The sequence below is a fragment of the Sparus aurata genome, chromosome 10 (assembly GCF_900880675.1).
Source record: "Sparus aurata chromosome 10, fSpaAur1.1, whole genome shotgun sequence".
Classification (NCBI taxonomy): domain Eukaryota; kingdom Metazoa; phylum Chordata; class Actinopteri; order Spariformes; family Sparidae; genus Sparus; species Sparus aurata.
The window spans coordinates 2,175,250-2,202,992 of NC_044196.1; the positions used below are offsets into that span (position 1 = coordinate 2,175,250).

At 44.9% G+C, this 27,743-nt stretch overlaps 3 protein-coding genes across 4 annotated transcripts; 1 reads left to right on the top strand and 2 right to left on the bottom strand.

Annotated features, from left to right (window-relative positions):
- Positions 1-4,071: 4,071 nt before the first annotated feature.
- On the bottom strand, positions 4,072-7,087 carry LOC115589990 (early growth response protein 4-like). The gene is made up of 2 exons (XM_030431210.1): positions 6,154-7,087; positions 4,072-5,972 (listed from the first exon to the last, which is right to left on the bottom strand). The coding sequence occupies exons 1-2, from the start codon at positions 6,278-6,280 to the stop codon at positions 4,759-4,761; spliced, it is 1,341 nt and encodes a 446-aa protein (XP_030287070.1). The 5' UTR covers positions 6,281-7,087; the 3' UTR covers positions 4,072-4,758.
- A 2,841-nt stretch (positions 7,088-9,928) lies between these two features.
- On the top strand, positions 9,929-14,390 carry cyp17a2 (cytochrome P450, family 17, subfamily A, polypeptide 2). The gene is made up of 9 exons (XM_030431204.1): positions 9,929-10,388; positions 10,798-10,918; positions 11,004-11,142; positions 11,885-12,114; positions 12,218-12,304; positions 12,431-12,646; positions 12,735-12,904; positions 13,416-13,519; positions 13,605-14,390. Exons 1-9 carry the CDS (start codon positions 10,147-10,149, stop codon positions 13,868-13,870), a joined length of 1,575 nt encoding a protein of 524 aa, XP_030287064.1. The 5' UTR covers positions 9,929-10,146; the 3' UTR covers positions 13,871-14,390.
- Positions 14,391-14,534: 144 nt separating this feature from the next.
- LOC115589956 (mucin-5AC-like) lies at positions 14,535-27,367 on the bottom strand. 2 transcript variants are annotated; one of them, XM_030431148.1, is made up of 6 exons: positions 27,140-27,367; positions 26,788-26,898; positions 24,516-25,167; positions 23,955-24,116; positions 22,056-22,260; positions 14,535-21,408 (listed from the first exon to the last, which is right to left on the bottom strand). In XM_030431148.1, exons 3-6 carry the CDS (start codon positions 24,658-24,660, stop codon positions 19,224-19,226), a joined length of 2,697 nt encoding a protein of 898 aa, XP_030287008.1. In that variant the 5' UTR covers positions 24,661-25,167; positions 26,788-26,898; positions 27,140-27,367; the 3' UTR covers positions 14,535-19,223. The 2 variants fall into 2 exon arrangements, with proteins under 2 accessions (XP_030287008.1, XP_030287007.1); XM_030431147.1 differs by lacking the exon at positions 26,788-26,898.
- Positions 27,368-27,743: the final 376 nt, after the last annotated feature.

Here is a 27,743-nt window from a genome sequence, read left to right on the forward strand (position 1 = left end):
TACTTTCTCTGGTTCCAGCTTCGCAGACATGAACATTTGATGACAGTAAACTGAATATCTCCAGTATTTACAATACTCTCGGTGGAACAAAAACAACATTTAGCAGCAGCACTGTATGAATTACCTGCGACAGCACCAGCAGGGTCTCGTAGGTGTGTCGGCTGACCAGGTGCGCCCGGAGCTCAGGTACAGACGGGAAGCGGAACTCGTCACCACAGCGAGGACAGAAGTAGGGCAGCTCCGAGGAAGACGAGGAGGAGGAGGAGGAAGAGATGGAAGACATGGTTCACCGGGGAGCTGCAGACCTGGAGGAGGAAACAGGAGCAGCTGAGGAAACAATAGAGACACTGCAGCAGGAGGAGACGGGAGGACCACCACACACACCACACACACACACACACACACACACACTCACACACACACACACACACACACACACACACTCACACACACGCACACACACACTCACACACACACACACTCACACACACACGCACCACACACACACACACACACACACACACACACACAACACACACACACTCACACACTCAATCCTCAAGAAGAAGTAAACCTGAGTAAAAACTGGGTCAGTGTGTGTGTGTGTGTGTGTGTGAGAGAGAGAGTGTGTGTGTGCTGCATAATTGATTTTGTTGAGATAAAGATTTAATGAGACTGAAATCTGTAGATTAAAAAACAGCAAAGCTTCGACAAAATGTGTGTGTGTGTGTGTGTGTGTGTGTGTGAGTCACGCCTCACCGATGAGCCTGTCCTGTTTAAATATCACACACACACACACACACACGCCTGTAGGATTTGACATTAGTAGGACGTGTGTGTGTGTGTGTGTGTGCACGTCGATCAGGCTAATCGCTAAGTGAAGCATGCATCTTCCACCCCACTGACTGTGTGTGTGTGTGTGTGTGTGTGTGTGTGTGTGTGGCTGACACAGGATAAATATGAAAACACACACTTGCTGATGATGCACTGGGCGTGTGCAGTGTGTGTGTGTGTGTGTGTGTGTCCTCTGGTCAACCCCATGTAGAGGAATTTTGTGTATGGATGGATGAGCAGGAAGAAAGAAACGTCCGTGGCGTGGACTCCACCTCTCTCCGCCTCCGTCTCTCCGTCTGTGTTGACCTCTTTCAACCCTCAGAACGCTAAATCGACATTTTTTTAAATGGAGTTCTGAACTACAAATATTCTGTGGTCACAAATCAATTTAAAATGGCATCTGAGATATCTCAGAAGCTCTGAGATGGTTCTCACATCTGATGAACCATCACCAGGTCATGATGAATTAAATGCTCAGAAGCCTCAGTGCTAGTTTCTGATAAGTGCTAATTACCAAATATTAGCATGCTAACATGCTAAACTAAGACAGGGAACATGAAACAGTACACCTTGTGCATACAGTGTGTTAGTATTGTCATTATTATTGTAAGTTTAAACAACTAATGTCCTCTAAACTAAATTAACTGAGTTTAAACCAAACTACTGAACGGTAAGCTAATAAGTCAGTAAGTGTGCCTAAATTGAACCAAATCTTTAAAAAATATCTAAAACATGTACAAATTAAATTAAATTTAATTTTAAAAAAAGATAAAAACAATGTGACGGATCTGTTTTGGCTGTTTCTCTACGTTAGCTGCCAGCTAGCGGAGACTCCAGGAAGCTAGCTACTGCTACCAGCCAAAAAAAGGTAGTTTAACATGTTAGCATTCATTTATATCCATTTTTGGGATGTTTTTAAACTAATGTGATGTTAATCAGTTATATTAAGAGGTGCTGGTAGATGGAGCCATGCTTAAAAGTTGCTAGTTTGCTCCTGGTTCCGGTCAAATTGAGCTAAATCTAGTTAGCATGTGAGTCAGATTGGTAATCGTTACTGTTTAAAATGGAGGACTTGTCAACTTGTGGTTAGTTAGAATATTTATAATGGTGATTTAGTTTATCAATCTTCACATCTGGCACAGATAAAAGGGTTAAATTGCATTTTAACAGCTCTCTGTGTTAATTAATTTGTCTTAAATCATTTTATAATATTTCTTTAATAATTTTAAGCCTCCAACAGTTTGATAAAGACGATCTGTGTTTGTAACTCTTCAGATATTATGGTCCTCTACAGTGAAACAGTTCTTACAGTGACTCAGTGAGCAGATCAACATCAAACCAACCGCCCAGAATTCATCAGCTGGATCCAGCTAGTTTGAAACCCGGAACATCTGATGAAAGATGAAAACACTGAAGCTGAGAGAGTTCTGGTCCAGTAGAACCCCGTGGGTTCATGCTGTCGGTGCTGTCGGTGCTGTAAACATCTTAAATCTGTCCGATAATTTAACTCTTACCTGTTCAAACGTTCATCTGTCACTCAGCTCATTATCAAATCCGTTGCCATGGTTTCCCGCCTCCCGCTCACATATTCGTTCAGTCCTCGTGCGGCGGATCGATCCGGTACCGACGGTCTCGTGCGGGAGCAGCGGCGCCTCCTCAGTGTGTGTCTGTGTGTGTGTGTGTGTGTGTGTGTCCGCGCGGCCCCGCCCCTCGCTGTCAAGCCGCCGCCGCCGCGTGCTGCTGCCGCTGCTGACGTAAACGCCGCGTGACGTGTCAGTCCTGATGTTGAGGCAGATGAGGGGGCGGGGCATGTGAAAGGGGGCGGGGCCAGGAGTTAACAAACATAATAAACACACAACACATGAAAAGTTACTATTACCACACTGTACTGTAATCTGAAGAGTAACGAGTAACTAAAGCTCTCATACAGATGTAGTGGAGTAAAAAGTAGTAATTTGACTCAAGAGTAAAAGTACAAATACACTAAAGTAAATGTAGTGCTGCAAAAACAAAGTCATACTCAAGTAAAACTAAAGATATGGTGTTCAATTACTTTGGTTCAAATGAAAGTACTCTGTATGAACAGTACTCGAGTAAAAGTATTAAAGTATCTGATATTGAATGTGCTTAAATACAGAACAGTGAGTAAAAGTACTTATATTAGTAACAAAGGCTGTAGTAGAATTAAAAGTATAATATTTGCTTCTGGAGTAGAAGTGTAATTAGACATACTCTGTACTCAAATACAGTACAAATACTTTGAATGTGAAGAGTACTTAGTTACATTTCACCACTTCATCAGGTGAAAGCTTGTCACACAGGTGTAGTGCTGCCTCTTGACCACCTGAGGGCGCCAGCAGCCTGTGGAGAGTTTGACAGGTGTGTGTTCCTGTATAGTGATGAAATGTAACTGAGTACATTTACTCAAGTACTGTACTACTGCCTTCTTTTACTTGAGTATTTCCATTTTCTATTACTTTATACTTCCTGTCCATATTGTACTTTTTACTCCACTACATGCATCTGATTACTTCAGGAACATGTAATAGATTACATGCTGCATCAGAGCCACAGCAGCACATCTTTTTAATTAATCGATCTATATATCATTTACTTCAACGTTTTGATACTTAAGTTCATTTCATATCAGATACTTTAAGACTTTTACTCGAGTACTCCTTATATGGGAGACTTGAACTCTTACCAGAGTAATATTTAACACCAGATGTTTATGTTTAGTTTTTAAAAGACTGATATTTCTACTTATCAGTGATGGAATGTAACTAAGTACATTTAATTACATGCAGTATCGGCCAACTTGTACTTAACTTGAGTATTTCCATTTTCTGTTACTCTACTTTGACTCCACTGAGACAAGTATTGTACTTTGTACTCCAGTGCATGTATTTGATAACTTTAGTTACTAGTTACTTTACAGATTACACGCTGCATCAGAGCAGCAGTAGTAATCTGATAATCAGTCACATGTAGGTTTGTATTGTGTACTCGTACTCGTGATACTCGATTACATTTCCTGTCAGGCCCTTGTTGATGATGAAGAGATCATCAGACTGAAGTGATGCGAGAGTGAAGCTGCTGTTACCATGGCAACACGACCTTGAACAAACTCTGGTCCACTTGTTGCCTGGCAACAGCAGCCTGTTGATGAGAGGAGCAGGTGATGCTCGGTGATGATGGAGGTGATGAAGCTGAGGGACAGAGACTCCATGTTGTTTGTTTGTTTGTTTGTTTGTTTGTTTATTGATCCATGCACAACGACGGAACATTAACGTGCACAGCCATGTGTGCTACTCAGAGTCAGCTCACACCGAGCTGCTGTGTTCATCTGTACACTGCAGACACCAGGACACGTATCCCACAATGCATCTGTGTGCCGGTCATAGAAAAGTGACATCATTGCACATCGCCGAGCCGTAGAAATGTGGCTCCTCTACAAATATACACACTCTGATAGAAACAAGGCCGAGCATAGAAAAATAGAGATATGATACAAACATAGAAATTCACATAAAAAGATCTGAGTCAACAGAAGCACGACATTCTGACGTCACCACGCACGTTCGTCACTGTCACGTCCTCATGCAGAAAGTCTGAAACATTATTTTACATCCTTCAATTTGACGGACTGCTTCTTTAAAGTCCACGGCTGCTCACGTGACCGCAGGCAGCCAATCAGAGTCCAGAGCGGCTGCTCTTCATCTCCGCCTCCTCTTCCTCAGCTCCCACCGCACCGTCGCTGCGCATGCGCCCTGAGAGGAGCCACGGCGGGACTTTAAAGTCCTCTCTAAACACCTTCAGTGTGACGTCACATGAAACGTCTCTCCGACGTTTCCGGTTAACGGTTCAAATCCTGAAGTTTAACAGATCTCCACAACAGCCTCAGCGGCCAATCAGCGCCGCCGCTCACACGCCGGGCGCGTTCAGGGCCAGAGAGTAGGCGGCCATCATCTGCGCGCGCAGCTGCTGCTTCACGTGCACGCGCCCGTGCCTCTTCCTCTCGTCGCTGCGCGCGAAGCGCTTGCCGCACACATCACAGGAGAAGGGCTTCTCCCCGGTGTGCGTGCGCGTGTGCGTGGTCAGGTGGTCGCTGCGGCTGAAGCTGCGCGCGCAGATGGCGCACTGGAAGGGCTTCTGTCCCGTGTGGATGCGCACGTGCCTGTTGAGCTCGTCGGAGCGCGAGAAGCGGCGCTCGCAGCCCTGCACGCTGCACGGGAACGGCTTCACCTTTGGCCCGCTGCGCGCGGGAGCTCTCCTGCCCCCGCGAGACGCCTTCGGAGCTGCTGTCGCGTGCACGTTGCTGATGTTGACTATCGGGAACGCGCCCTGCAGGAGGGAGGAGAGCAGGTGCGAGTCCAGGGTGGAGGGGAGGGTGGAGGGGGGGAAGAGAGGGCTGCTCCCGCTCTGCACGAGCTCCGTCTTCACTACCGGCCTGCTGATGACGTAGCTGCCGGGGTCCCCCCCGGTGCACGGGGCCGCCAGGCTCTTCAGCCAGTCCTCCAGCCCCAGCGGCTCCTGCTTCACCTCACAGCCGGCCTTCAGCTCGCTCTGGCCGGCCTCGGAGCTCAGCAGAGAGTCGATGAACTCCGCCACATCCACCTGTTGCTCCAGAGCGGACAGCGGGAGGAGAGAGTCGGCGCTGGCCAGGAACAGAGCATCGTTCCCGGCCACTGAAGAATGTCCACACCCGCTGCTGCAGCTGGAGCTCACAAACTCGCTCTTCACCACCACCGGCGGACACCCGGCGGCGGGGGGCGGCTGCTGGGCTGCGGCCAGAGGAGGAGGGAGGCTGGAGTCCGCAGCCGGAGCGAAGAGCGGGGCTGAGGCGGAGGCTGCAGCCGGGGAGGGCGCTGCAGGGGCCGGGCTGGACTCCCGCAGGGAGCCGGTGTCGCCCTGCTGCTCCATCTCGGTGCAGATCCCGACGATCTCCGTGATCATGTTGAGGATCGCGTCCGCGGTGCTGCTGAGCCCCGCGGCGGCGGCGGCGGAGGCAGGGACCGGCTCCGGCTCGGTGAAGAAGCTGCCGGTGTAGCCGAGGGAGGGAGAGAGCGTGTCCGAGGAGCAGTCACTGAAGTCGGAGAAGAAGTCTGAGTCAGAGGCGTCGGTGCCCGGAGAGAAGACTGAGGAGAGAGAGGGAGGAGGGGGAGGAGGAGGAGGAGGAGGAGGAGGAGGTGTTATTGTTGTTGCATAATGTCCTCAGCTGCACTCATACAATCAATATGATCAAACTATCAGTGATAATCAGTGTAATCACACATGAATCAATAAACCACATCGACCCGCTGCTGCTGCTGCTCTTACCTTGACAGAAAGGTGATCCTACGTCACTGTCGGCTCCGTCGCTGGGGCTCGAGCCCACACTGTCCACCCAGGCGCTGCACGCGTCCTCGAACTCGGACATGAAGCTGTCGTCGCGCTCCAGAAGCATTGCGTGAAGAGTTGCGGGTGTCTCGGGGAATCCCCTCGCGCTGTCAGGTTATAATCCCGTTATTAATCCGTGAGCTCGCGCTGCGCTCCGTTAGTCCGCTCGTTGCTGCTGAGGATGCTGAGGATGCTGGGCTCCCTCCGCGAGCTGCCCGTTTTATACTCTCCGTCTCCTAGGTAACTCCCGGCCCGGCCTTATTGGTCTGCACCGGCGCGAGGGATTCCCCCCGCCGCGAGCTTCGTAGCAGCCCAAACATGGGCCGCATCCGGCTGTGACGGCGGGTATCCCCATACCATAAAAGGACAGGCGGGAGAGCGACGTCGAGCCGAGAGGAGAGCGGGGTTTCCTTCACTGCGGCAACCGAGAGATTATACAACCAGCCCGGGTTCACACAGGATGGAGATCTGTGCCGCTCCAGATCCCATTCACAAAAACACAAACTTTACTCCTCTTCATCACCAGTCGGCACATATTAACTCACATCTTACAAGTCGAGGTGTTTTATGAAACTTTACATACCGATCTACAATTCGGCAAACATAACATCCCACATATTAACACATGTTTCAGTAGAGCTAACCTGCAGTGTCAGAGGGCTGGATTTGAGAACAGCTGTTTGAAACAACCACATCAGGCCTGAAAACCATCCAATCTGCATGTTGTTGTGCATTAACACCTGTTTGATTTGAGGTTTCATCCTCATTAAATGTTGCTGTTGCAGGATGAAACACGAGACTGTCATGGCTGAATTACACAACAGCCGATCAGTCATCACATGCCGCTGTGATCCAGATCTGATGGTCTCTGTGCAGAAACCGGCGCCGAGTCTGGTGTTTGTGTCGCACTCTCAGCTTCAGCACCAGGGACAGCGCTGCAGTGCTGCAGAGAGGGCGAGAGACACAAGGAGAGAACAGAGGCACGGAGAGAGAGAGAGAGAGATTATTACATGTTACTGGCCCACATGTGACATCCTGCACATCAATGTTCAGCTGCTGTCGCCATGGAGACGGGAGATGTTATATAAAAAGGAGGGCAGAAATAGAAGCTGCGGGTTTATCTTCATTGTACATGTGTAGCAGTCTGTTTAGTGCATCAACTCATCTGTGCTGCTGGACTGAAGGACACACTTATGGATAATAAGAGATTCTGCTTCATTTGATTGCACAACGTGATGATATACATTAATGACACATCAGCGCTTACATGCAGTTTGTCTACATCAAACTTCCACAATCTAAAGAATGACGCGGTCGCATTAGGAAAATCTTCTGGGGCACCACTCAAATCTTTAATCACGACTGTGTTCCCGTCATCGACACGATGTATTGTGTCAAATAAATGTTCCCTCCTGGTCAGACAAACAACTCATGGTAGAGGAAGTACAATACACAATATAATTACTAGAATATATGAATAGAGCGCTGTTACTCCAGATATCAGTTGCTGCAACCACCAGCTGCAGTCTGTTCACTCTGCTGCCATGTAGCAGGAGATCCTGACTGACAGCACCTTCGCTCCTCAGACTGTGGTGCTCCTCAACTCATCTTCTAAACTACGATACAGGAAATATCTTTTCTTTTGTAGGATAAAAGGACTAAAACGTGCATTTAATTGTACAACCCCTTGTTGTAAAATGACAAATCAACTTTGAACCTTTAAAGTGTTTTTTTCTCAGACTTCTCAGTTTAAATAAAAAGTTTTTAAAAGCAGAGAAAAGGCTCGACATTATGAGGAACCTTGAGGGCTAAAATCTAGAGCCGTGTTTTCGTCAACGCCACGTGGCAGAAGATTCAAACTACAGGGCAGCTTCTCTCAGAGATACACCTGAAGTCTTCAGCAACACTCCACCATAAAAACAATATTTTCTTGTGTAACACAAAGGAACAAAAACTTGCACTTCGTTGTACGACCCTGTGTTGTAAAATGACAAATAAATTAAAGGTCCTATTTGTAAGAAAAGTAGATTTGTTTCAGTCTCATTCCAAACTTGTCAAAAAGTGATGCGTTTTTGAAGACGAGGTTGGCCGACATCCCAAAACGTCAGTTTCTGAAGAAGTGAGAGACTCAAAAATCCCATTTCCTCACAAATAAAACCTTTAGTGTCAAAAGTACAAGAAAAACTAAACTGATATATAGATGATTTTTCCATGTATGTGCATACTGCATACTGTGAGTCGACTGATTATCGTTCTGGACAAGTTTCATCTCAGATATTCAGCATATTTGGTGGAAAATGACCACAACACTGAGGACTTAGAATAAAAAGATGAACAGAATAAGGCTTATGTACAGTGTCACAGCATATACGTTTATTAACTTGTGGATGATTTAGGAGTATTAAATGTCATCAGGTCTGCAGGTGTTTGGTCATAAACTGAATTAACCTGTGGACCTGATGATGGTGCAACAAGAAGAGTCGTCTCAGTTATTTCAGCTCCGTCTGAACAAACACATCTGACCGACTGATCAGTATGTTTCCATTCACAGAGCAAAAACACCGTGTTTAAGGTTTTCAATCGATAAAAACTGACAGATCAGCTGATTTAAAATCTCCACACCAGAAGAAACAAATGTAGAACAAGAAGGAACACGAGTCATCAGAGGTTTTCCTCTTAAGACACCGGTGTTGTTGAGCAGCATCTAGTGGCCAGTCGAGGAACTGCAGCGTCCAGTCTTTCAGCATCAACAGTTGTATATTAATATTTAGTTAATTTTGAGGACATTATCCTTAGCGGCCGTGTTCAGGTGCTGCTGACGCACCGCGACGGACAGAAATAACCATGTGACCAATGAGATGACCGGGCCGTCGGCGTGACGACCGAGAACCATCTCATGAGCGAGTGAGCGGACGATCAGGACGCAAGTATGATGGAAGTATGTGAGTGTGCGAGGTAAGAGAGGCTGTTGCCATGGCGCCGAGCTGCCTCCTGTTCCCTCCACCTGTTAGAGACAACACACACACACACACACACACACACACACACAGCTACATCAGTGTGTGTGTGTCCTTCAGTGTGTCGTCTTCAGACTGACTCACTGGCGGTCAGCTGGTTGCAGGAGTCCTGCAGCTCGTCAGACTCGTTGATGCATCAGCGACAAAAATATCCTCTTTTTTTAATTATTGCACACATTCCTCTCTGTCCAAACCTGCTGCCTACGTTACCCACAATGCATCACAGCTGCAGCCAGCTCGATGCTGGTAGCAGATGTCTGCTTGGATCACTTCTTTCTGACTCAACACCAACACATTTGTTTCAGTTTCAAACTCCTCGACCGAGGCATGTGACATCACTCGAGGCAGTTTGACTTCAGAGTCGACTACAGACGCTACAGGATTTATAGTTACAGAGCATCACAACATCTGGAAACATGGAGGATCATGATGAAGTTAATGAAACACAGAATCCTCTGATGTCCACTAGATGCTGCTCAAGAGACTCAACTTCATTGAAAAGTTCCTCAAAGATGAAAAGTCCAAAAATGTTTTGTGGGCTCGGAGGAAACTCCAACATGGAGGAGACGAGGACTGAGTTTATACTTTCATGGTGAACTGCTCCTTTAAACAGAAGGGAGAGAATGACCCTGATGATGTCACAGTGATGTCATTAAGGGGTCGTCTCTTATCCTGCAGACTAACATGGCAGCTGTCTCCTTTAAGGTTGCCATGGCAGCCGGTGACACGCAGCCTGATAACATCAAGGCTGGACGACTGAGATAAACACACATGGTCAGGGTGAGGACACACACACACAGATCAGCAATAACAAAACACACACACACACACCTGACCTCTGACCTCTCCAAGGTCTCGGTGTGTGTGAGGGATTAAAACCTGGCGGCTCGTCCTCCGTCTTCACTCCATCAGCACCATGTCCTCTCAGCTCCTCTCCTCTCTGTCTGCCCTCGTCTCTCCTCTCCCTCCAGCCTTCCTCCTCCTCCTCCTCTTCATCGTCGCAGCACTCGTCTCCTTCCTGATCAAACCCCGCTCCAGTCCTGGATCTGGACCTCGGTCCTCCATCCCCTGCCTGCCCCGGGTCCCGGTCCTGGGCAGCCTGCCCTGGCTGGGAGGAGGCCTCCCTCCTCACCTCCTCTTCACCCAGCTGGGCCACAGGTGAGAGCCGAGCCTCCTCCTCCAGGGTTTCATGGTTCTGGTCCTGGAGGAGGAGGAGAGTGGACGGGAAGCTCCTGAAGATCCGATCATGATCACTTAATGTTTGAGGTTGATTCTACACTTGATGTTACTGGTTTTTATTTGGAGGACCTTGTTAAAGTTAAGAAGAACTTTTGATACTTGGAATTTGTTTTAGTTTATTTGTTTTCTTGAGGAAAACAACTTGTTAGTGTTTGAAACACTTGTTCTAAAGAAGTGAAGGTTAAAGAATAAGAAGGATTCTTGTAGTTTCTGTCTGATGACGTCTTTTATCTGCGTCCTGTTCGTCCAACATGTAAATGCTGCTATAAAACAATAACAGCATCATTAATTAACTAGTTGAGGTGTTCTGACCCGGTGTGGGCCTCAGGTACGGGCCTCTGTTCGCCCTGTTCCTTGGGCCTCACTACACGCTGGTGATCAACGACCATCAACACGCCAGAGAGGTCCTGCTGCAGAGGGGGCGGGACTTTGCTGGGCGGCCGAGCATGGTGAGAGTCAGATGGTGATCAATATGTTTAGGTTGACTGGTAGCTGCTTTGATAATCAATAGTGTTTGGCTGTGTTTGTGTGCAGGTGACGACCGACCTGCTGACCAGAGGAGGGAAAGACATCGCGTTCTCTGACTACTCTCCTCTCTGGAAGTCGCACCGCCGCCTCGTCCACAACTCCTTCACTCTGTTCGGAGAAGGAAGCAGCCGGCTGCAGGACATCGGTACTGATCAGCAATCAATCATCATACAGATCCATTCTCTGGCTGATCAATCAATAGAAAGAGAGATAACAACCCACAACACTCCCTCTCTTCACCTGGTGGTTCTGGTTCTGACCTGTCTTGCCATTATACAGCACATAAACTCCTTCCTGCTGCACAGATTACAGAACTTATCGACAGTTATTGATCTTCTTCTTTTATGTTATATATAAAATAGAACATTGTATTACCCAAATTATAAAATCATCATTAATTTCCATGTAAACAAAATATTTACACACATACAAACAAACAAATGCTGCTTGGTTATTTGCAACAACATTTTTATTTAAGTTTGTTTCTAGAATTACATTTTTTTCAGAAATATTAAAAAACGAAAACAAAAGCATTATGGGATGTTTGTGTAGAAACAAAGACATTTTTTTTTTTTTTTAAACAACTAATTAAATTAATTGTCTGTTTGTATTAATAAATAATAAAGGTGTGAAAAAGGAATAAAACTAGAAACAGAATAAATGAAAGCAATTTAACAATGACTACAATCACACTTCTCTTCACTGTTGATTGGGATAAAGCTTTATTGATCCCTCAGAGACTCAGTGACCGAGTTATAGATGAAAATGTAAAACAGAACAAATCAAGAGAAATAAAGTAAAAAAGTAATAATAATAAGACGTGAAACAAATGATGAAGACAAATGAATTACATTGACTGAAGTTAAATAAAGCCTCTCTCTCTTCAGTTCTGTCCTCGGTGGACGGTCTGTGTGCCGACCTGCTGTCTGCTGGTGGGCATGGCTTCGACCCGTCTCCCGCGGTGACCCGGGCCGTCACCAACGTCGTGTGCATGCTGGTGTTCAGCGCCACCTATTGCCACGGTGATGCCGAGCTGCAGGAGGTGATGCGTTACAACGACGGCATCGTGCAGACGATCACCAGAGGAGGCCTGGTGGACATTTACCCCTGGATGAAGGTGCAACCACCCTGAACTTCATCCTGAAGCCTCGAGACAACACGTCCTCAGTATTTATGTCCAAACTTTTAAACTGTCTTCTATGATTTATGTTCACCCTCAGGTGTTTCCAAACAAGTGTCTCAGCAAACTGAAGGAGTGTATCACCGTCAGAGACCGACTGCTGTCACACAAACTGGAGGAGCACAAGGTAAAGACGGAGCAGAGGTGTTTATTCCTCCAGAGACACAAAACCCGTGATTATGCACATCTAAAATCTACAAGTCTGGACTTTATAAAGCTCCTCATACAAATCTGTACCTCTTCTGTGTTCCAGGCATCGCTGAGTGACGGTGACCCCCGTGACCTCCTCGATGCCTTGCTCAAGGGCAAGATGGACAGTGGTCGGGGTCAGAAGTCGTCCGGGTCGGAGGATGAGAAGATGACAGACGACCACGTCCTCATGACAGCGGCGGAGGCCTTTGGAGCCGGAGTGGAGACGACGTCCACCACGCTGCTGTGGATCCTGGCCTACCTGCTGCACCACCCGGAGGTGAGGTCATGTGACCAAGCTGCTCTTCGTCTTGTTTATAATTAACCACGGTGACGTGTTGGTGGTCACTATGCCCCGCCCCCTGTAGGTGCAGGAGCGCGTGCAGAAGGAGCTGGACGAGCAGGTGGGCAGCGAGCGGCAGGTGTGTGTGTCCGACCGCGGCCGGCTGGCGTACCTGGACTGTGTCATCAACGAGGGCATGAGGATCCGACCGGTGAGCCCGGTGCTGATCCCGCACACCGCCATGACTGACAGCAGGTAGAACGATTCAGCAATTAACTGATTAATAGCTATTAATAATTGACTAGTTTTGTTGTTGTCGTTTTTGTAATCATCTGTTGGACTATTGGTCGGATAACACAACAACTACAGACAAAACAATGAATCAGTAAATCTAGAAAATAAACGTATTGGTAGTTAAAGACAAACAATATGTAATTTAGGGGGCGCTCACCCAAAACAAAAACATCAAAAGAGCTCTGGAGGACAGTCGGGTGTTAATTCTGCCATTTACCGATGGGTAAAATCTTTTAATATTGGGATTAAGATGTGAATTTATCTTCACTCCTGTTTATCAACCTGACTGCAGCTACCACGACTCTGACACAAATGTTTTAAAGTTTCATCTCATTCTCCGACTTCTTTCCTCACTTTTATAATGTCAAGAGACCAAATTAAATATTTCTCTGGTTTGAACATTGTTGATACTTGTTGTAAAATTCTTACATATCATGTCTTCATACTAATGCTCAAATCCCCTCTCTGGCAGTGTTGGAGGTCACCCTGTTGGTCGTGGGACTCGTGTTCTGGTCAACATGTGGTCGATTCACCACGACCCTCGTCACTGGGACAAACCCGACCTGTTCAATCCAGGTAAAACACAACCACCTTGTGAGAAATATCTAACTTTCATCAAAGCACCTGAATGCACCACTTCCATGTTTTCCTGCCTTCGTAGATCGTTTCCTTGACGACCAGGGCCGGCGGGTCACTCCATCCTGCTTCCTGCCGTTTGGGGCGGGACCTCGGGTGTGCGTTGGCGAATCGTTGGCCAGGCTGGAGCTGTTTCTCTTCTTGTCCTCGCTGCTTCAGCGGATGAGTTTCAGGCTGCCGGACAGGGCGGCTCTGCCAAACCTGCAGGGCCGGCTGGGTGTTGTCTTACAGCCATTACCTTATAAGGTCATTGTCACTCCGAGGGCGGGGTGGGAGGGCAGCGCCAAGTGAAACACAGCAAAGTTCAATGAAGAGCCGAGAGATTTTTGTTGTTTCACAAAAAACTAAATTAAATTCCTCTTTTGAAAATTACAGAAATGATTTATCTACATTTGGAGTTCAAAACAATGATTAATAGAATAATAAATAGCAGCCTTTCCCAAGCAAATGAAGAAAACATAGTTCTTTGTAGCTTTGTAGCTATAAAAATATTTAAAATGGCCATAAAAACAAATAAGGTTTGTTTCCTTTCAGTGAAGGTAAAATATGTAGCTAACTGTGTCACAGATAGTAAAAGACAAGGGTAAGGGATAAGGGAAAAACACAGATAATTATTAAAGTATATTGCAAAAAGCTAATGCTATGCTAACCCATGGCTCCACTGCTCCAACTCCATGCTTGTGTGGCTTCATGCTAATGCTATGCTAACCTATTGTGTAAAATTAATTAAAGATGATGAACTTCATGTGATTTTTCTTTTTTTCCCCCTCAATTGGTATCTACTTTTCTAACAATAAACATTTTTATTTAAGAATGAATTACAATTCTTTTGACAACATATTGAAGTGTATTCTTTTAAATCAATCTATGATGTTTAATATCCTGTTCAGGTGATGGTGCTTTGTTTTCATTAATGAGCACCAGGTATGTTTAATGAACAGAGAAGGACAGGAGGTAGATTTGACAGTTTTATTCAGTATATCTTCACACACTTTTAGAACAGGCTGGTTTAGTTAGGTCACACACACCCACACACACACACACACACACTCACTATTAATTTAGTCATACTAATAATTAGCATCATTATCATCATAATATTAAGGGACTTTAAAGACTAATCTCTTCTCTGCTTCCTTCGACTCCTCCGACAGAAACCTCATGCAAACAGGAAACAGAGAAGAGATGACAACATTCTTTAGACGGAGGGAGGGGCTCCTACAATAGAAGCAACATACGGACGTTTTAGTAAATAACTTCGTCAAACACCACAGGTGAAGCTGGTCAAAGAGCGAAAATGGAAAACATTCAATGAGGCCAAAATCCAGCGGTGTCTAAAAACTTTGAGAGAGAGAAGACTCTTTTTAAATGCGTTCGTCCACAGAAATTTGATGAAAATCTTGCTCTGGTTAACTCAACAGATTTTTCAACAAAAAGAGATAAAGACAGGGTTTCCAAACGTTACACAAGCCCTGACGTCAGCCTCGTGTTCAGGGAGCTCGTCCAAGCTATTATCAACCATTGGGCCGAAGACATTACCTCCAAAACCCCTCATAGGACCAGGAGTACCGACATCTTGAGTTCCTGGAATTTAACCCTAAACCCTGCCAGTGATGGTGCCTTGCTGTACTCATTATGACCATTCTTGGATGATTGGATAACTGGTCAAACAAGATACTAACTTGCTGAACAAGATATGACCTTGTTAGACAGGTTATTAACTTGTTGATCAAGATGCCAACTTGCCGAACAAGATACTAACAACAAAATATCAAATTGACGTAAAAATTCCATTAGTTCTTTCACAGATAACAAGTGTTTTCAAACTGGCTTTACTTCAAAACAACACCAAGATGGCCACCATCCATGTTGAGTCTTCAACAGTCTCAACATTCTCCTGGTTCTGTGAGGTAAATGTGGAAAAAGTCCTCAACAAAAAGGCAAATGTCACACTCAAACCAGCTGTTTCCCTTCACAAGGCTGACCTTAGAGCTGCAGAGCCTTTGGGAGCCTGAGCTACACACACATTTTAGACAACAATTTTCCAGTCGTTCTGGTTGAAAGTCCACACACACACACCACACACACAGAGCGAGAACAGCTCTATCTAACGCTAAGTAGTAACAGTTGTCAAGTAGAAATGGCACTCTGTAACCATGGAGATATATAACCTTATTAGTTCAGGTAAACAAAAAACACCATCAACCACAACATCAACAGCTTGGTATCACCCTTGAGCTTTCTCGAGGAGGTCCTTCAGCCTCTACAAGCCTCAGTCCACAGGCGCACATCAGGCCTGGGTTCGTTCAAACAAACTTCGTTCTGAGACAAATCAAAGATGCCATGGAAGGATCTGCTTTAAGCTCCACGAAGTCCTCATCTGCTCAAAACCAGATTCCTTTATCTGTGAATTTATCCACAGAGGTTTAAAAAATCGGAGCATTTGTATCCATCCACATGTGAATCCAATCTTGTGCACGTGGTTTCCAAACTGACTTATGGCAGTCCAGAAAACATCCAGCTGTCAGTCGGAGTATGACATAGAAACTGTCCGCTCTGTTGCTGCCTCTGCAGTCAAGTTTCACGTCCTTTCCGTGGCAGGACATTGCTTTTGTCGTGATGAGGTCCAACATAACTTTGTCCATCACAGGTATCCATGTGGGTACCTTTGTCCGCAAAGTTATACCCATCGTTCTTTGCAACAAATGGGTAGTGAAGTACATGAAGTCCGTGTTGTAATGCAGCATGGACACAGGGTTTAAGAATCAGTCTCAGGGTCTTGTCCATTGGAGAAGGCTGAGTTGATGATGTTCGTGACACATGACCATTTCTCTGCTGAAAGCATCGCTTTCCTCCAACATAATATTGCCTCAAACTCCAGTGTCTTTAAAACTTCACATTTGAACATTTCCACTTAAACGAGTTCTGGTTCTGGTACAACTTGATGTAACTGCACAGTCTTCATCGCGTTGGTTAAAGGTCAGACTGTACTCTCTGGTGTCTTTTCCAACACACTCTGGTGTCACACATTTGTGAGACTTTCTGATGTTCCTTGTGGGAGCAGGTGTTTGACACTCCAGCCAATTGTTTGATCAGTTCTTTGGTCGATCATGATATTAAATTGTCAAACCAGATATTAACTTGTTTGAACAAAAGACTAACTTGTCAATGACGAATTCTCTTCGACATGTTTCTCCACTAACACACTCAAAAAGTATTCCAAATGTGTGATGGCAAACCTCTGTGTAGTGTGTTGGAAATGACTTGTCTCTTCAACACTGCACCAGAACTTACAATCACTGCTGTTGCCGGGTAAAAATGTCACATCTCCGTCAAGAAAAACCCCTGCATTTTGAGTTTGTCCAAAAAGACTTTCATCAGTTGAAAGTGTGTAGAAATTACCAGAACAAGCACAGTCCAAATTAAATCATGTGACAACGCCACCTTAACTGGAGTAACTAGATTTTTACCCAACAACAACAATGCATTTCTTTGCATCAACAATTTTGGGGGGGGTATTTACACACAGACTTTTGCTGATGAAAAATATTGCTCTTCACTAATGTCAGATTTTAAATTGATTTGAAATCCACCAGCATGGATTTGTCATTGACAAAATATACTCTACCTTTATGTCTTTCTGTCACAAAATATCAATATCAAGGCTGTCTATCAATCTAACAGTATACGAAACATCGATAAGCTACAACAACAACCTCAAAATAAAGTTAAGTAACTTCTTCTCTGATTCTTTAACAGGACATATCTTAACTTGTTCAGTGACTTTTGTACGATGAAGTAAACAAAATCCATCAATTCTTAAGTTCTGAATGATGAAATAAAATGAAAGGAGAAATGCAGTGTGTGAAAGGAAACGTTTCAGAGTTCGGACGAGGACTGAATGGTAATTGTATGGCGTCTACGATGTATTGTTCTATCTGACCTCAAATTGAGAGAAAGAGTCAAAGAAGGGAATGATGACGTGTTCCCGTCTCTGTTCTGTTTGCTGCTTTGTTTCCGTCTAAAAGTGCCCATTGTTTATTTCTGTTTATGCAAAAGCTTTTTTGTCTGTTGAAAGGCTGACGCACAGAAAACCGACTGATCCATCAACACTGACACCGTCCATACAGGATCAAGTTGCCATGAAGACATCAAACCTGAAAAACTGTCTCTCCCATTTCATAGACAACCCACCTTATTCCGCTCCCCTGACAGACTTCTTCATCAAAATGTCCCCTCTAATGAATGAATCAGTCTTGCCTCTGTCAGTCAGAGTGAATCATCCTCCCACATTAGTCTCTCTTCGTGTCCAAAACAGCCAATTTGTCCCCGGCACGTTTCCAAATCTTCGTCATCACCCAGGACGACCGAGGTGTCTTCAGCTAAATGTTCAACTATTTAAAGTTGTTGTTCTGTTGTTGGTGAAAATGTCAGGGGCGTTGTAATGACGGAAAGGGGAAGAATCCTATGTTTATGAGGGTTAGCGTCATCGCTCAAGATGGTTGGTTGCGTGGCTGGACCGTGGAGGGACATACGGCATTATATTGAGTTAATGTTGAATTACCTTGAACAGTGTTCAAATTGATGTGATGCATTTTTGTTTTGTTGTTTGGACAGTTGCAAGTGGAAGCTACTATTTGCATCTATTATATGGCTAAATAAGGCCACGTTTACATGATAACAGTCTCACTAAAATCAAAAAAGTTTTTTTAAAAAGTAAAGCAAATTATAAAGGTTTTGAGTTTAGATGACAGTGTTTTGAAGACGATCCCCATGTTAACAATCAACTTTTGGCGGCAATAACCAGTTGAAAACTATAGCAGTGCACAAGGGAAAGACAGGTAAGAATAATTCTACTAGCAAGGTAGGATAGTTACAAACAATGCAAGTTTCAAGGAGTACGGCCAAATTTTCAGTTTAGGTTACAGGACTTAAAGACACGAGAATGTCCAAAATTGAAGCAGCAGCGGCAAAGATTTCTTGACTGAGGCACCAGTTCACATTATTTTGAAGACTCGAGCGAAAACTTAGACAGTTGACAGTGACAAGTCAACCTCCGCAAACAAATGTACTTTGTTAGATGATTCAACCTGACTGAGAACATTACTGCATGGATCCACAGACACATTACAACAAGTTACAACTCTCTAGTGAGACATAATGGTAGATTGCATTCTTTGTATAAACTGTTAAACTTCAGTTGGGATTTAAATGGGAAGCAGATGTCCTAACAAGCTGACAAAAGTTCTGTCGTGCAGTGGTTGTTCAATTTCATCAACCGTGGATGCAATCGGAGGAAACATCTCTCTTAAAAACACCACTTCTCACACCAAGCAGAAACTTCTAGACCCAGTTGCCTAAAATTCCAACTGACAGTTATAGAGACGATGTTGCAATGAGCTCATGATCCTTGTCTAATCTCATCCTATTAAATGTCTACTATCTTATGCTGGTCTGACTATCAGATGCTGAAAACATTAAACAAATGTGACATAACTCATCTGTAGTCACAATCATCTGTGTACAAATCCTCCCCGGTTAAAGAACAATCTCAAAAAACAGTTTTAAGGGTGGATGCCATCATCAACTTACTTTTCACCCCTTGTCTTGGTAATAAATGGTTTGATCCACTACATTCTGTCAATCACACTGTCTCCATGACAATGATCACTTTGCCACTGTCCTCAGATGTTGGTGTAGTGGTGGAGGTGGGGTTACAGATAGTAAGAGCCTCCCCTGTGGTTATCTGACCTCTGGCAGGGCAGTCCATGCTGTCATGAAGGCCATTGTTTACACCTCCTTTCTTATCCTCCTTCCTGTCCCCTTCCTCCTCTTCTTCCTGCTCGTCCTCCTCATCCTCCACCCGACACCTGCACACCTCAATCCCAGAGTCACCGGTAAGTCGTCGATGTCTATACTGGCTCTCATCAGCTCCCATGTCCTCGTCTTCCTCGTCATCATTGTCCTCTTCCTCCTGCTCATCCTCACCATCCTCCCAGCTGGGAGGTACTGGCTCAAAAATATCCACGCAGGGGGAGAAGAGAGTCTGTTTAGGGGGGGACTGAGTTGCACGAGGCGAGGGGGAGAGAGAGGAAGCGTGGCCAGAGGAGGATCCACCTTTGTTGGACTGGTGCAGAGCAGTGAGAGGGTCCAGGAGTAGAGCTGGGGCTGGGAGGGAGATAGAAGATAGGACTGGAGGGGAGAGAATGGATGGAGGAGAGGAAATGGATGCGGGGGAGAGGGCGGAAGGCGACTGGGAAAGAGTGAAAGAAGATTCAGACTCTATGGTTATGGCTGGGCAGAAGGAAGAGGAAGAGGGGGTTGTAGGTGTTGGGAAAGTAAGCACTGGGGGAGGGGTGGACAGCGGAGCTGATACAGATCCAACACTGGAGCATGCTCCAGAACCAGAACCAGAAATAAAACCAGCATGGACATTTGATGGTAAGGGACTGGTATGGTTCAACTCTGATGATTGAGACACGACCAGAGAAGGACCTGAATTAGCTGGTAATGCAGTATCCCCTGGATGTCGTTTCAAGCCTGACCGTGGATTGGTTGGACCCAGACCTGACCCTGGTGAAAGTTCTGGGATATGGCAATGTGGTACTGTCGGTGAAGTGGGTGCTGCATCTGTGGCTAAGGTATTGATTGGGTGTGCAGGTTTTAGAGTAAGAACAAGGTCAGTTGCACAGTCTGGGACTATGGTTGCTGTAGATTGTGGGCTTGGCACTAGGGTAAAGTTTGAAGGTACTAGTTTAGGAGTTTGGGTAAGTTTTGTGGGTATTATTTCTGGATCTTGAGTAAAGTTTGTAGGTATTGCATTTTCATCTTGGATAAGGTTTGTAGTTACTGGGTCTGGTACTAGGTTAGAGGGAATGTTGTCTGGATCCTGGGTAAGGTTAGTAGGAACTGCATCTGGAGATTGGGTAAAGTTTGTAGCTACTTGGACTGAATCTTGGGTATGGTTTGAAGGTTCTGGGGTTGAAGCTTGGGTATGGTTTGAAGGTTCTGGTGTTGAAGATTGGGTATGGTTTGAATGTACTATGACTAAAACTTGGGTGTGGTTTGAAGGTGCTGGGATTGGCACAAGGCTAGCATTAGGGTAGAGCGTGGTGAGACCATCAGAGCCTGTTATCAGGGCCAAAGTTCTTCCAACATCTGGTGATGATATTGAGGTTGGGCTACTAGGAACATTGGCTGTAACAAAAGTTCTTGTTAGATCAAGGGTTTTGGTGGCTGTAGGGCTGTCAGAATTGCTAGCAGTTGGGGTTGAAGGGCCTGACATTGAGGTGATTTTCGGGGCAGGGGTAGTTTCGGGGCTGTCAGCTTGACCTTCTATCCTTATTACTTGGATGGAAGGGAGGGTTGCATCAACAAGACTTGGACTGGGGAGTGTGCTTGGGCTACAGCTGCTGACTATTGGGGTACAAGATGCTAGGTCGAGCTGTTGCTTTACGGGAGATGTAGTTACAACAGGAAGAACCACCTCAGAACCAGGAGAGAGCAGTGGGTGAGGGGAGACCGCCCTGGTAACCACCTGGTTGGGAACCAATGAGTCTGTGGCAATGGTTTCCTGTGCCCTGGCAGCATCTTCATCACCGATGTCGATGGCCACTGTGGCAAGCATCCTCTCAGAAACGAAACGTGCCCCATTTACCTCCAAACGCGAAGCCGCGGCAGCGATGGTCTCCATGGTGACATCGAGGGTGAGGGGAGCAGCCTCACTGGGCGTGGTGGCATGGCTTGTGTCAGTCTCATATGTAACAGGTGCTGATAGGGAGGAGCTACATGGTGAAGAGGGGCAGCAGGAGTCACAGGAACAACTGGAGCTACAGGAAAAATATGCACTTGTTATTCATCTCAAGTTGAAAACATAAGCAGACAAGTTTGTTTATAGTGCATTTCATCCCACAAAGCACTCATAGTCACAATACCAGTAGTCTCAGTCGTACTAACAGTAATTATATATCAATAGTATGAGCAGAACTAGAAGCAGCAGTAGTGAAAGATGCTATCTAACTGATACTGGTACTCCCAATCGTGGGGTTCACCGCAATATTACGTGCATTCCCAGGATTCCTAAGAGTGCATTCTGAGTACCCCTAGCAGTGTCACCAGCAATCCCAATAAAGTCATCAATATTTCCTGAACTCCTTACATTACTTCCGGAATTTCCAGTAGTGTGGCTCACTGATATTCTGGGTTATTTTATGGATTGTACAGGATAGGAAAAAATAAGCCTCGGCTTTAGCCTATTCCTTTTTCAGTTACAGAGTTTGTTTAAAATTTTGTTGTGAGAAAATGTTCAGTGGAAGCATGTATGGTAATATTTTGTCAGTTGATTGCACATAATTGAAGTATTTTATATTGTAACCAAAACAAAACTATTCATTCCAAAAAAAAAGTTCTCAGCTGTGTTACGATAAGTTGCAGTAAACCACCCCAGTACTGCCTGTAGTGTTAGCAGAATCTTTACCTGTTGTCTGAGCTGAGGGAGGACGGACCATCGCTGAGCGGCCGGTGCAGCAGCGGGCCGTGCTGGGTGAGCAGGTGGGGGTCGGCAGCTCGGGGGGGCTGTGGGTAGCGTGGGGTGGTAAACACTGAGCTGTAGGGCGGAGGAGGGGTGGAGGGTTGAGCAGCCACCTCCTCATAGGATGGCAGCTTCAGAGACGCCAGGAAACCTAGAAACAAACTACTGGTTAGAGCAAAGCAGCTGCTACTTACTGGTACGGCAAGCTTGTTTGCTAATTCTTTTTTAATTTAGAGACCTATATATCCTTTCATTCACAGATACGAGATATTGTTCAGATGTTGTATCAGCGTATACATGGCTATAATACAGAAAATCATGCTTGGGGATAATTTCTAATAATTACATTTCTGGTGACGTTTACTGTTTCAGTGCACTGATCAAGTTCATTCTTGTTTCTGTAACGTTTTTGTCACAACTGTTTGATACCCAAATTTGAGAGATCACTGCACACAATTTGTGTATATCAGCCAATATCTGCAGTTGTTACTCCCTAAAACTCCTATTAGCGAGTGTATTTCCACATTTAACAGATATGGAGCAACATTATTATTATTAACTTGGGGTTGTGTTTGTTTTAAATTTTTTGATGTATTTGTTTATTTGACACTGCACAGCTTCCAGTCCCCGGGCGGGAGAGAGAGATGATCTATGAAGATATTTATCACTTTAGTGTAAATAAATAGTTTTCTGCTCCACTACGTTTATTAGATATATTCAGATATTAGTTACAGATTTAAATTATACAGTGTGGATGGGTTAATACTTCTGATATATAACTAATCAGATAGTGATGTGAGTGAAACCACAGAAAGAGAAAAGATGCTGCATCCAGAACCAAACAATTGCATTTCTAAATGTATTTATTTATTTAATCTTCATCAATTTAACTGGCAATCGGAAACAATGAGACCAGCTGGTGACAACAATAACCTGAAAAATGCTGAATATCAGCCTTAAGCCAAGCCAATAATCAGTCTTTCCCTGATAAAGAACACAGTTACAAGACAATAAATTCACCATCAACATCAGCAATCTCAACAATAAGAGGATTTGAAAACATTAAAATACTACAAGTGTTGTCTCCAGCAGCTCCTGAGGGAAATATCCGTCTGTTTAGCTGCTGAACGCTCCACTGAGTTCACCAGCTGGTCTCTAACTGTGTCAGTCTGCTTTTTACTGCTCAGCAGGTAGTGTACAGTCGCTTTTTACAGTTTTTTCTCTGAAAACAATCAATGAGAGTGTTGAGAGCTAACCAGAACAGTAACGTTGTGTTCGGACAGATAAACAATGAGTCTTAAATCACTTTAAAGCTCTGTGAAGCCGAGAGGAGCAGCAAGTTCAGTAGAGACTTCATCCGTCACACTATCATTTTATTCACTGGTATTTGAAAACATCCATTATAACCCTTTAATTCCATTTCAAGACTGAAGCTGAGCTAAATATTTCAATTGGTTGTATTATGAGGAAGGCTAAAAATAGTGTTTTTGAATGCAATGAACAACGATTTGAGAAAAACAACGAAAATGGTAATTTAATCAATTCAGCTGCAAGGCATCTTCAGCAAAACACCTCCTTAGTTCAACAAAACAGCATTTAGAGAGAACAAACGCAGGACTCGTTCTACAAGTTCTACCTCAGAAAATCAGCAGAATTCCCCTTTAAGACAAACGGCTGTAAATTTCCACTCAGTCGTTACGGCGACACATTAGAAGAAAAGCGGCACGTCACTTGACAGCCCAGCATCAGTCACACAAACAGCAAAACAAAACAAGAACTGACTTCACTGTCTCGATGTTGAGAGTTTAAAAGACAGACAGACAGACAGACAGACGGGCGTCTTACTGAGGTCCAGCATGGAGGACGGGTAGGAGTTGGCTCCATGGTAGGCCAGCAGGCTGATCTCTCTCTGTCTCTGCTGCTGCTGGACTCTCAGTTTGGCTCGACGGTGTCGGTATGCACAGCAGCAGCTGAACAGGATGAGGACGGTCCACAGCAGCCAGAACCCTGAACACAACAAGACAGAGATATTTGGACAAAACCACGACTCCAACTGGAACTCCTCCTCGTCTTTAATCAAAATCAAGCTGTATGTGTGGCATAGCATCTGTGTATCATGCCGATGTAGGCCATGTAACCATGAGGACCGCAATGACTGAGATGGGTCCACTTGGTAGAATCACATTTTCTGGCTTCTCCTTCTGTGCTAATAACGGGTACTGCGACCTGTAGCTTCCCCAGTAAACACACCACCCTCTTCCTCTGCTGTAGTCCCTCCTGATTGGCTCTTCTTCGTGGAATTAAAGTGGGTATTGTTGCATAAATAAAACTGATAACTGATGTAACACGAACAACAAGTTCTCTAGCTGAGAGTCAGAACTCTTGTTAACAGGAAGCTGTACTTACACCAGAGTTCGTAGTAGTAGGTGCAGCAGCCGGTCTCTCCGCAGCAGTGTCCCGTCTCACACAGGTATCCTCCGTTAGCGTTGGCTCCAGGGCAGTACCGCGGTCTCCCCAGCAGGGGCAGGCTGCCACCGGAGTGGTACTCCATCACACCCCTGCTCTGCCTGGACCTAGGCCCGCGCCACCGCCACCTGCTCGCCGCTAGCCACTTGCAGCTAACAAGTTGTTAGCCGCCAAACACGTAACTGTGATCAGACGCCAGCTACATCTTCAGGTGATTTGTTTTCTAGCTGAAGTTTATTTGTAAAGCAGGTGTTTGATTTAGATTTTCTGTGCTAGCTGTCAGCTGCTAACTACAAGTACCTTCAAACTAGTCTACATTTTCAGAGGAAGATCTCACGGTGAAGCCGCAGCTAGCCAAACAATATCAGTGTCGTTTGTCTGACAACGATTACATGAGGGTAATGTTATCGTTTACAGGTTTGTTAGCACCAAAATGCATCGAACACAACTCAGAGCTGTTGGTTCCAAGCCACCGATGGTGCAGGCGCGTCGCGTAACAACGAGTACTGCAACTCAAGACTTGGAGCTGCAGCTGAAGTCGTGAACCGGCTGGTGGAGCGAGACAGGATGACGGCCAATAGGAGGTCCTGAACTGGAGAGAGAGAGAAGACAATAGTTTATTGATACACACACACACACACACACAGCTGAAATGTCCACTACTACAGGCCTGTTTGATATTCATCACTGCACCAGCTCAAACCAGCAGCCGACACAAAGCTCCCTCTCTCTCTGCAGGACACACACACACACACACACACACACACACACACACACACACACACACACACACACACACACACACACACACGCTCAGATGTAGATTTGGACTTTATGGTTGAACCTGATTGGACGGCAGCCTGTTTGTAAACTTAGATTTTTGTTAATATCACGTCTGTGCTGTGGTTCTGATGTCAACCCGGTTATAAACATTATATTATTATATATTCTTTCAAAATTGGTTTGAGTTTAGTTAGGAACAGTTAAATAAGTCAAACTGTCTTTGTTCAGTTTTAATACAGACGTTTGGACTGAACGACTTTATATTTCTTAATTTTGTCAATAAATATATAAATATTTAGATTTCTTATGTTTTACGACACATATCAGGTTCCGTAGTTTGTAGTTTAGGTCGGTCAACATCCTAAAGTGTCAGTTTTTTGGACGAGTTGGGAATGAAACTCAAATACTTTTCGAACAAATTGGACCTTTAATCGTCAAACAGTTCTTTAAAGTTCTGTCCAACCAACAGTCCAAAACACAAACACTCTTCATGTTCTGTCAGAACATCAAAGAAAAACAGCAAATCCTCAAATTTAACAAACTGGAACCAGAAAATGTTTCAGACGGTTTTGGTGGAAGTGGACTGAAATGATTAATTATCAAAACATCGATCAATCGACTAATCAATCCAGAGAGAGTACACACACACACACACACACACACACACACACACAAACACACACACACACACAAACACACACACACACACACTGCAGCAGAGCTCAGCTGGGTTCACAGTGGACTGTGGTGGTTCGGTTCTGAGAGTCTGACTGGACCTCGCTGCAGTGTTCAACACTCAGAACTGTAAATATTATATCTGTCCATCATTATTTATTGTATTCAGTCATTGATCTCAATAATCAGAACTGGGCTCTGGATCAATAGTGTGGCTGATGGAACAACTAAATCATTATTTATATTTAGATCAATAATCTAACTGCAATATTTCAGCTCACACAGTTTATTGTCACATGTTGATCATTGATTATCACTGTTCAGAATCATGTTTGATGGATGAAAAACACTCATTAATATATATAATTATAGATTCAGTTCAAACATTGATTGTTGCCTTTTTAACTCTTAGTAACAATTATTTATTAGCTGTCGTCTTCGGTTATTATTTTACTTGATTGATTTGTTATGGTGAGAAAGTTATTGGTAAGCAGCTGATTATTAAGTAACATATTGATCAGATTACTTATTAGCATTGTTAGCACTGTTAGCAGCAGAATGAAGTGAGGGTGAGTGGATCAATAATGTGTTTGTGATGGTGCAGTGAGAATCAAACAGCTGGATATTGATCCTGTGAGCGGATCGTACAGATGACTGTCGGCACTCTGAGCCTCCTGATCAATAACCATCAGCACTGTGGATGAACTGAGTCAGTGTGAAGAAGCCCAGTGACACAAAGCTCTGCTCAGGTCACCTGATGACGTCACTGCCACACCAGGAGACACGCCACAACAGTGTGATTCTGATCCATGACCCGGTTCTGATGTGCGGGCACTTTAACGGGGCTCCTGAGTGAGTCTGGGCCCTGACACACACACACACACACACACACACACACACACACACCATATGTGTACACACTGTATAGATCAGTAAACCAGATGTACACATGTATCGGTGCAGACTGCAGTACTGTGTGTACTGACCGCAGTATTGTGTGTATTTATATATAAAGTGTGTACCGGGGGCTGACCGGGCTGCAGACGGACCCTCCAGCCGCCGTCAACGCTCCCCCGGCGGGCAGCAGATAAACAAAAACAACGTACCGCTCCATCCATCCGCCCGTCCTCCTCGCTGTCACTCTGCGGGCCTCGCTGCTGTCGTCGTCGGCGTGTTGATCGTCGGTGTGTCGGTGCTCGGTACCGCCGGGGCCTCCTCTCTCTGGTTCTCCGGTTCCCCGCCTCCTCGCTCTCCCTCCTCGGTGCGACCCTCCGCCAGCCCCGCCGCCATCAGCGCCAGCGGCACGTCAAGCCCGCCCGGTACCACACGACCCATTTCCGCCTGCTCGCTGAGGATTGTTTCAAAATAAAAGCCGGCCGGCCTGAACTACGACAGCCACAGATTTCCATATTAAATCTTACAACATTATATATTTATATTTTAAAACATTTTTATGTTTTTATATAATGTTTTGATCCAATGTCTGTTTCTCACGAGTGTGAAATTTATTCATTTGATTCTATTTTGTGGAAATCTAAAGTATTAAAATAATTTGAAGTTAATTTAATCTTTGGTATCTTAGTTTATTCTATGTTCTTATCACAGAATCTTTACACTACTTTTTTACATTTTGAGGTCATTATTGTGGTAATTTAGTAAATTCAAACTTGATGAATGTGTAACTTCATAATTTCTCGTCTGCTCACCATT

Excerpts from the sequence above, each read along its gene's own strand:
- LOC115589990 (XM_030431210.1), bottom strand. The coding sequence starts at position 6,280 with ATGCTTCTGGAGCGCGACGACAGCTTCATGTCCGAGTTCGAGGACGCG. Across the intron at positions 5,973-6,153 it reads AGGATCACCTTTCTGTCAAG|TCTTCTCTCCGGGCACCGAC; the intron begins GTAAGAGCAGCA and ends CTCTCTCCTCAG.
- cyp17a2 (XM_030431204.1), top strand. The coding sequence starts at position 10,147 with ATGTCCTCTCAGCTCCTCTCCTCTCTGTCTGCCCTCGTCTCTCCTCTC. Across the intron at positions 10,919-11,003 it reads TTGCTGGGCGGCCGAGCATG|GTGACGACCGACCTGCTGAC; the intron begins GTGAGAGTCAGA and ends GTTTGTGTGCAG. Across the intron at positions 11,143-11,884 it reads CAGCCGGCTGCAGGACATCG|TTCTGTCCTCGGTGGACGGT; the intron begins GTACTGATCAGC and ends CTCTCTCTTCAG.
- LOC115589956 (XM_030431147.1), bottom strand. The coding sequence starts at position 24,660 with ATGGAGTACCACTCCGGTGGCAGCCTGCCCCTGCTGGGGAGACCGCGG. Across the intron at positions 24,117-24,515 it reads CTACTACTACGAACTCTGGT|GGTTCTGGCTGCTGTGGACC; the intron begins GTAAGTACAGCT and ends TGTTGTGTTCAG. Across the intron at positions 22,261-23,954 it reads GTCCTCCATGCTGGACCTCA|GTTTCCTGGCGTCTCTGAAG; the intron begins GTAAGACGCCCG and ends GTTTGTTTCTAG.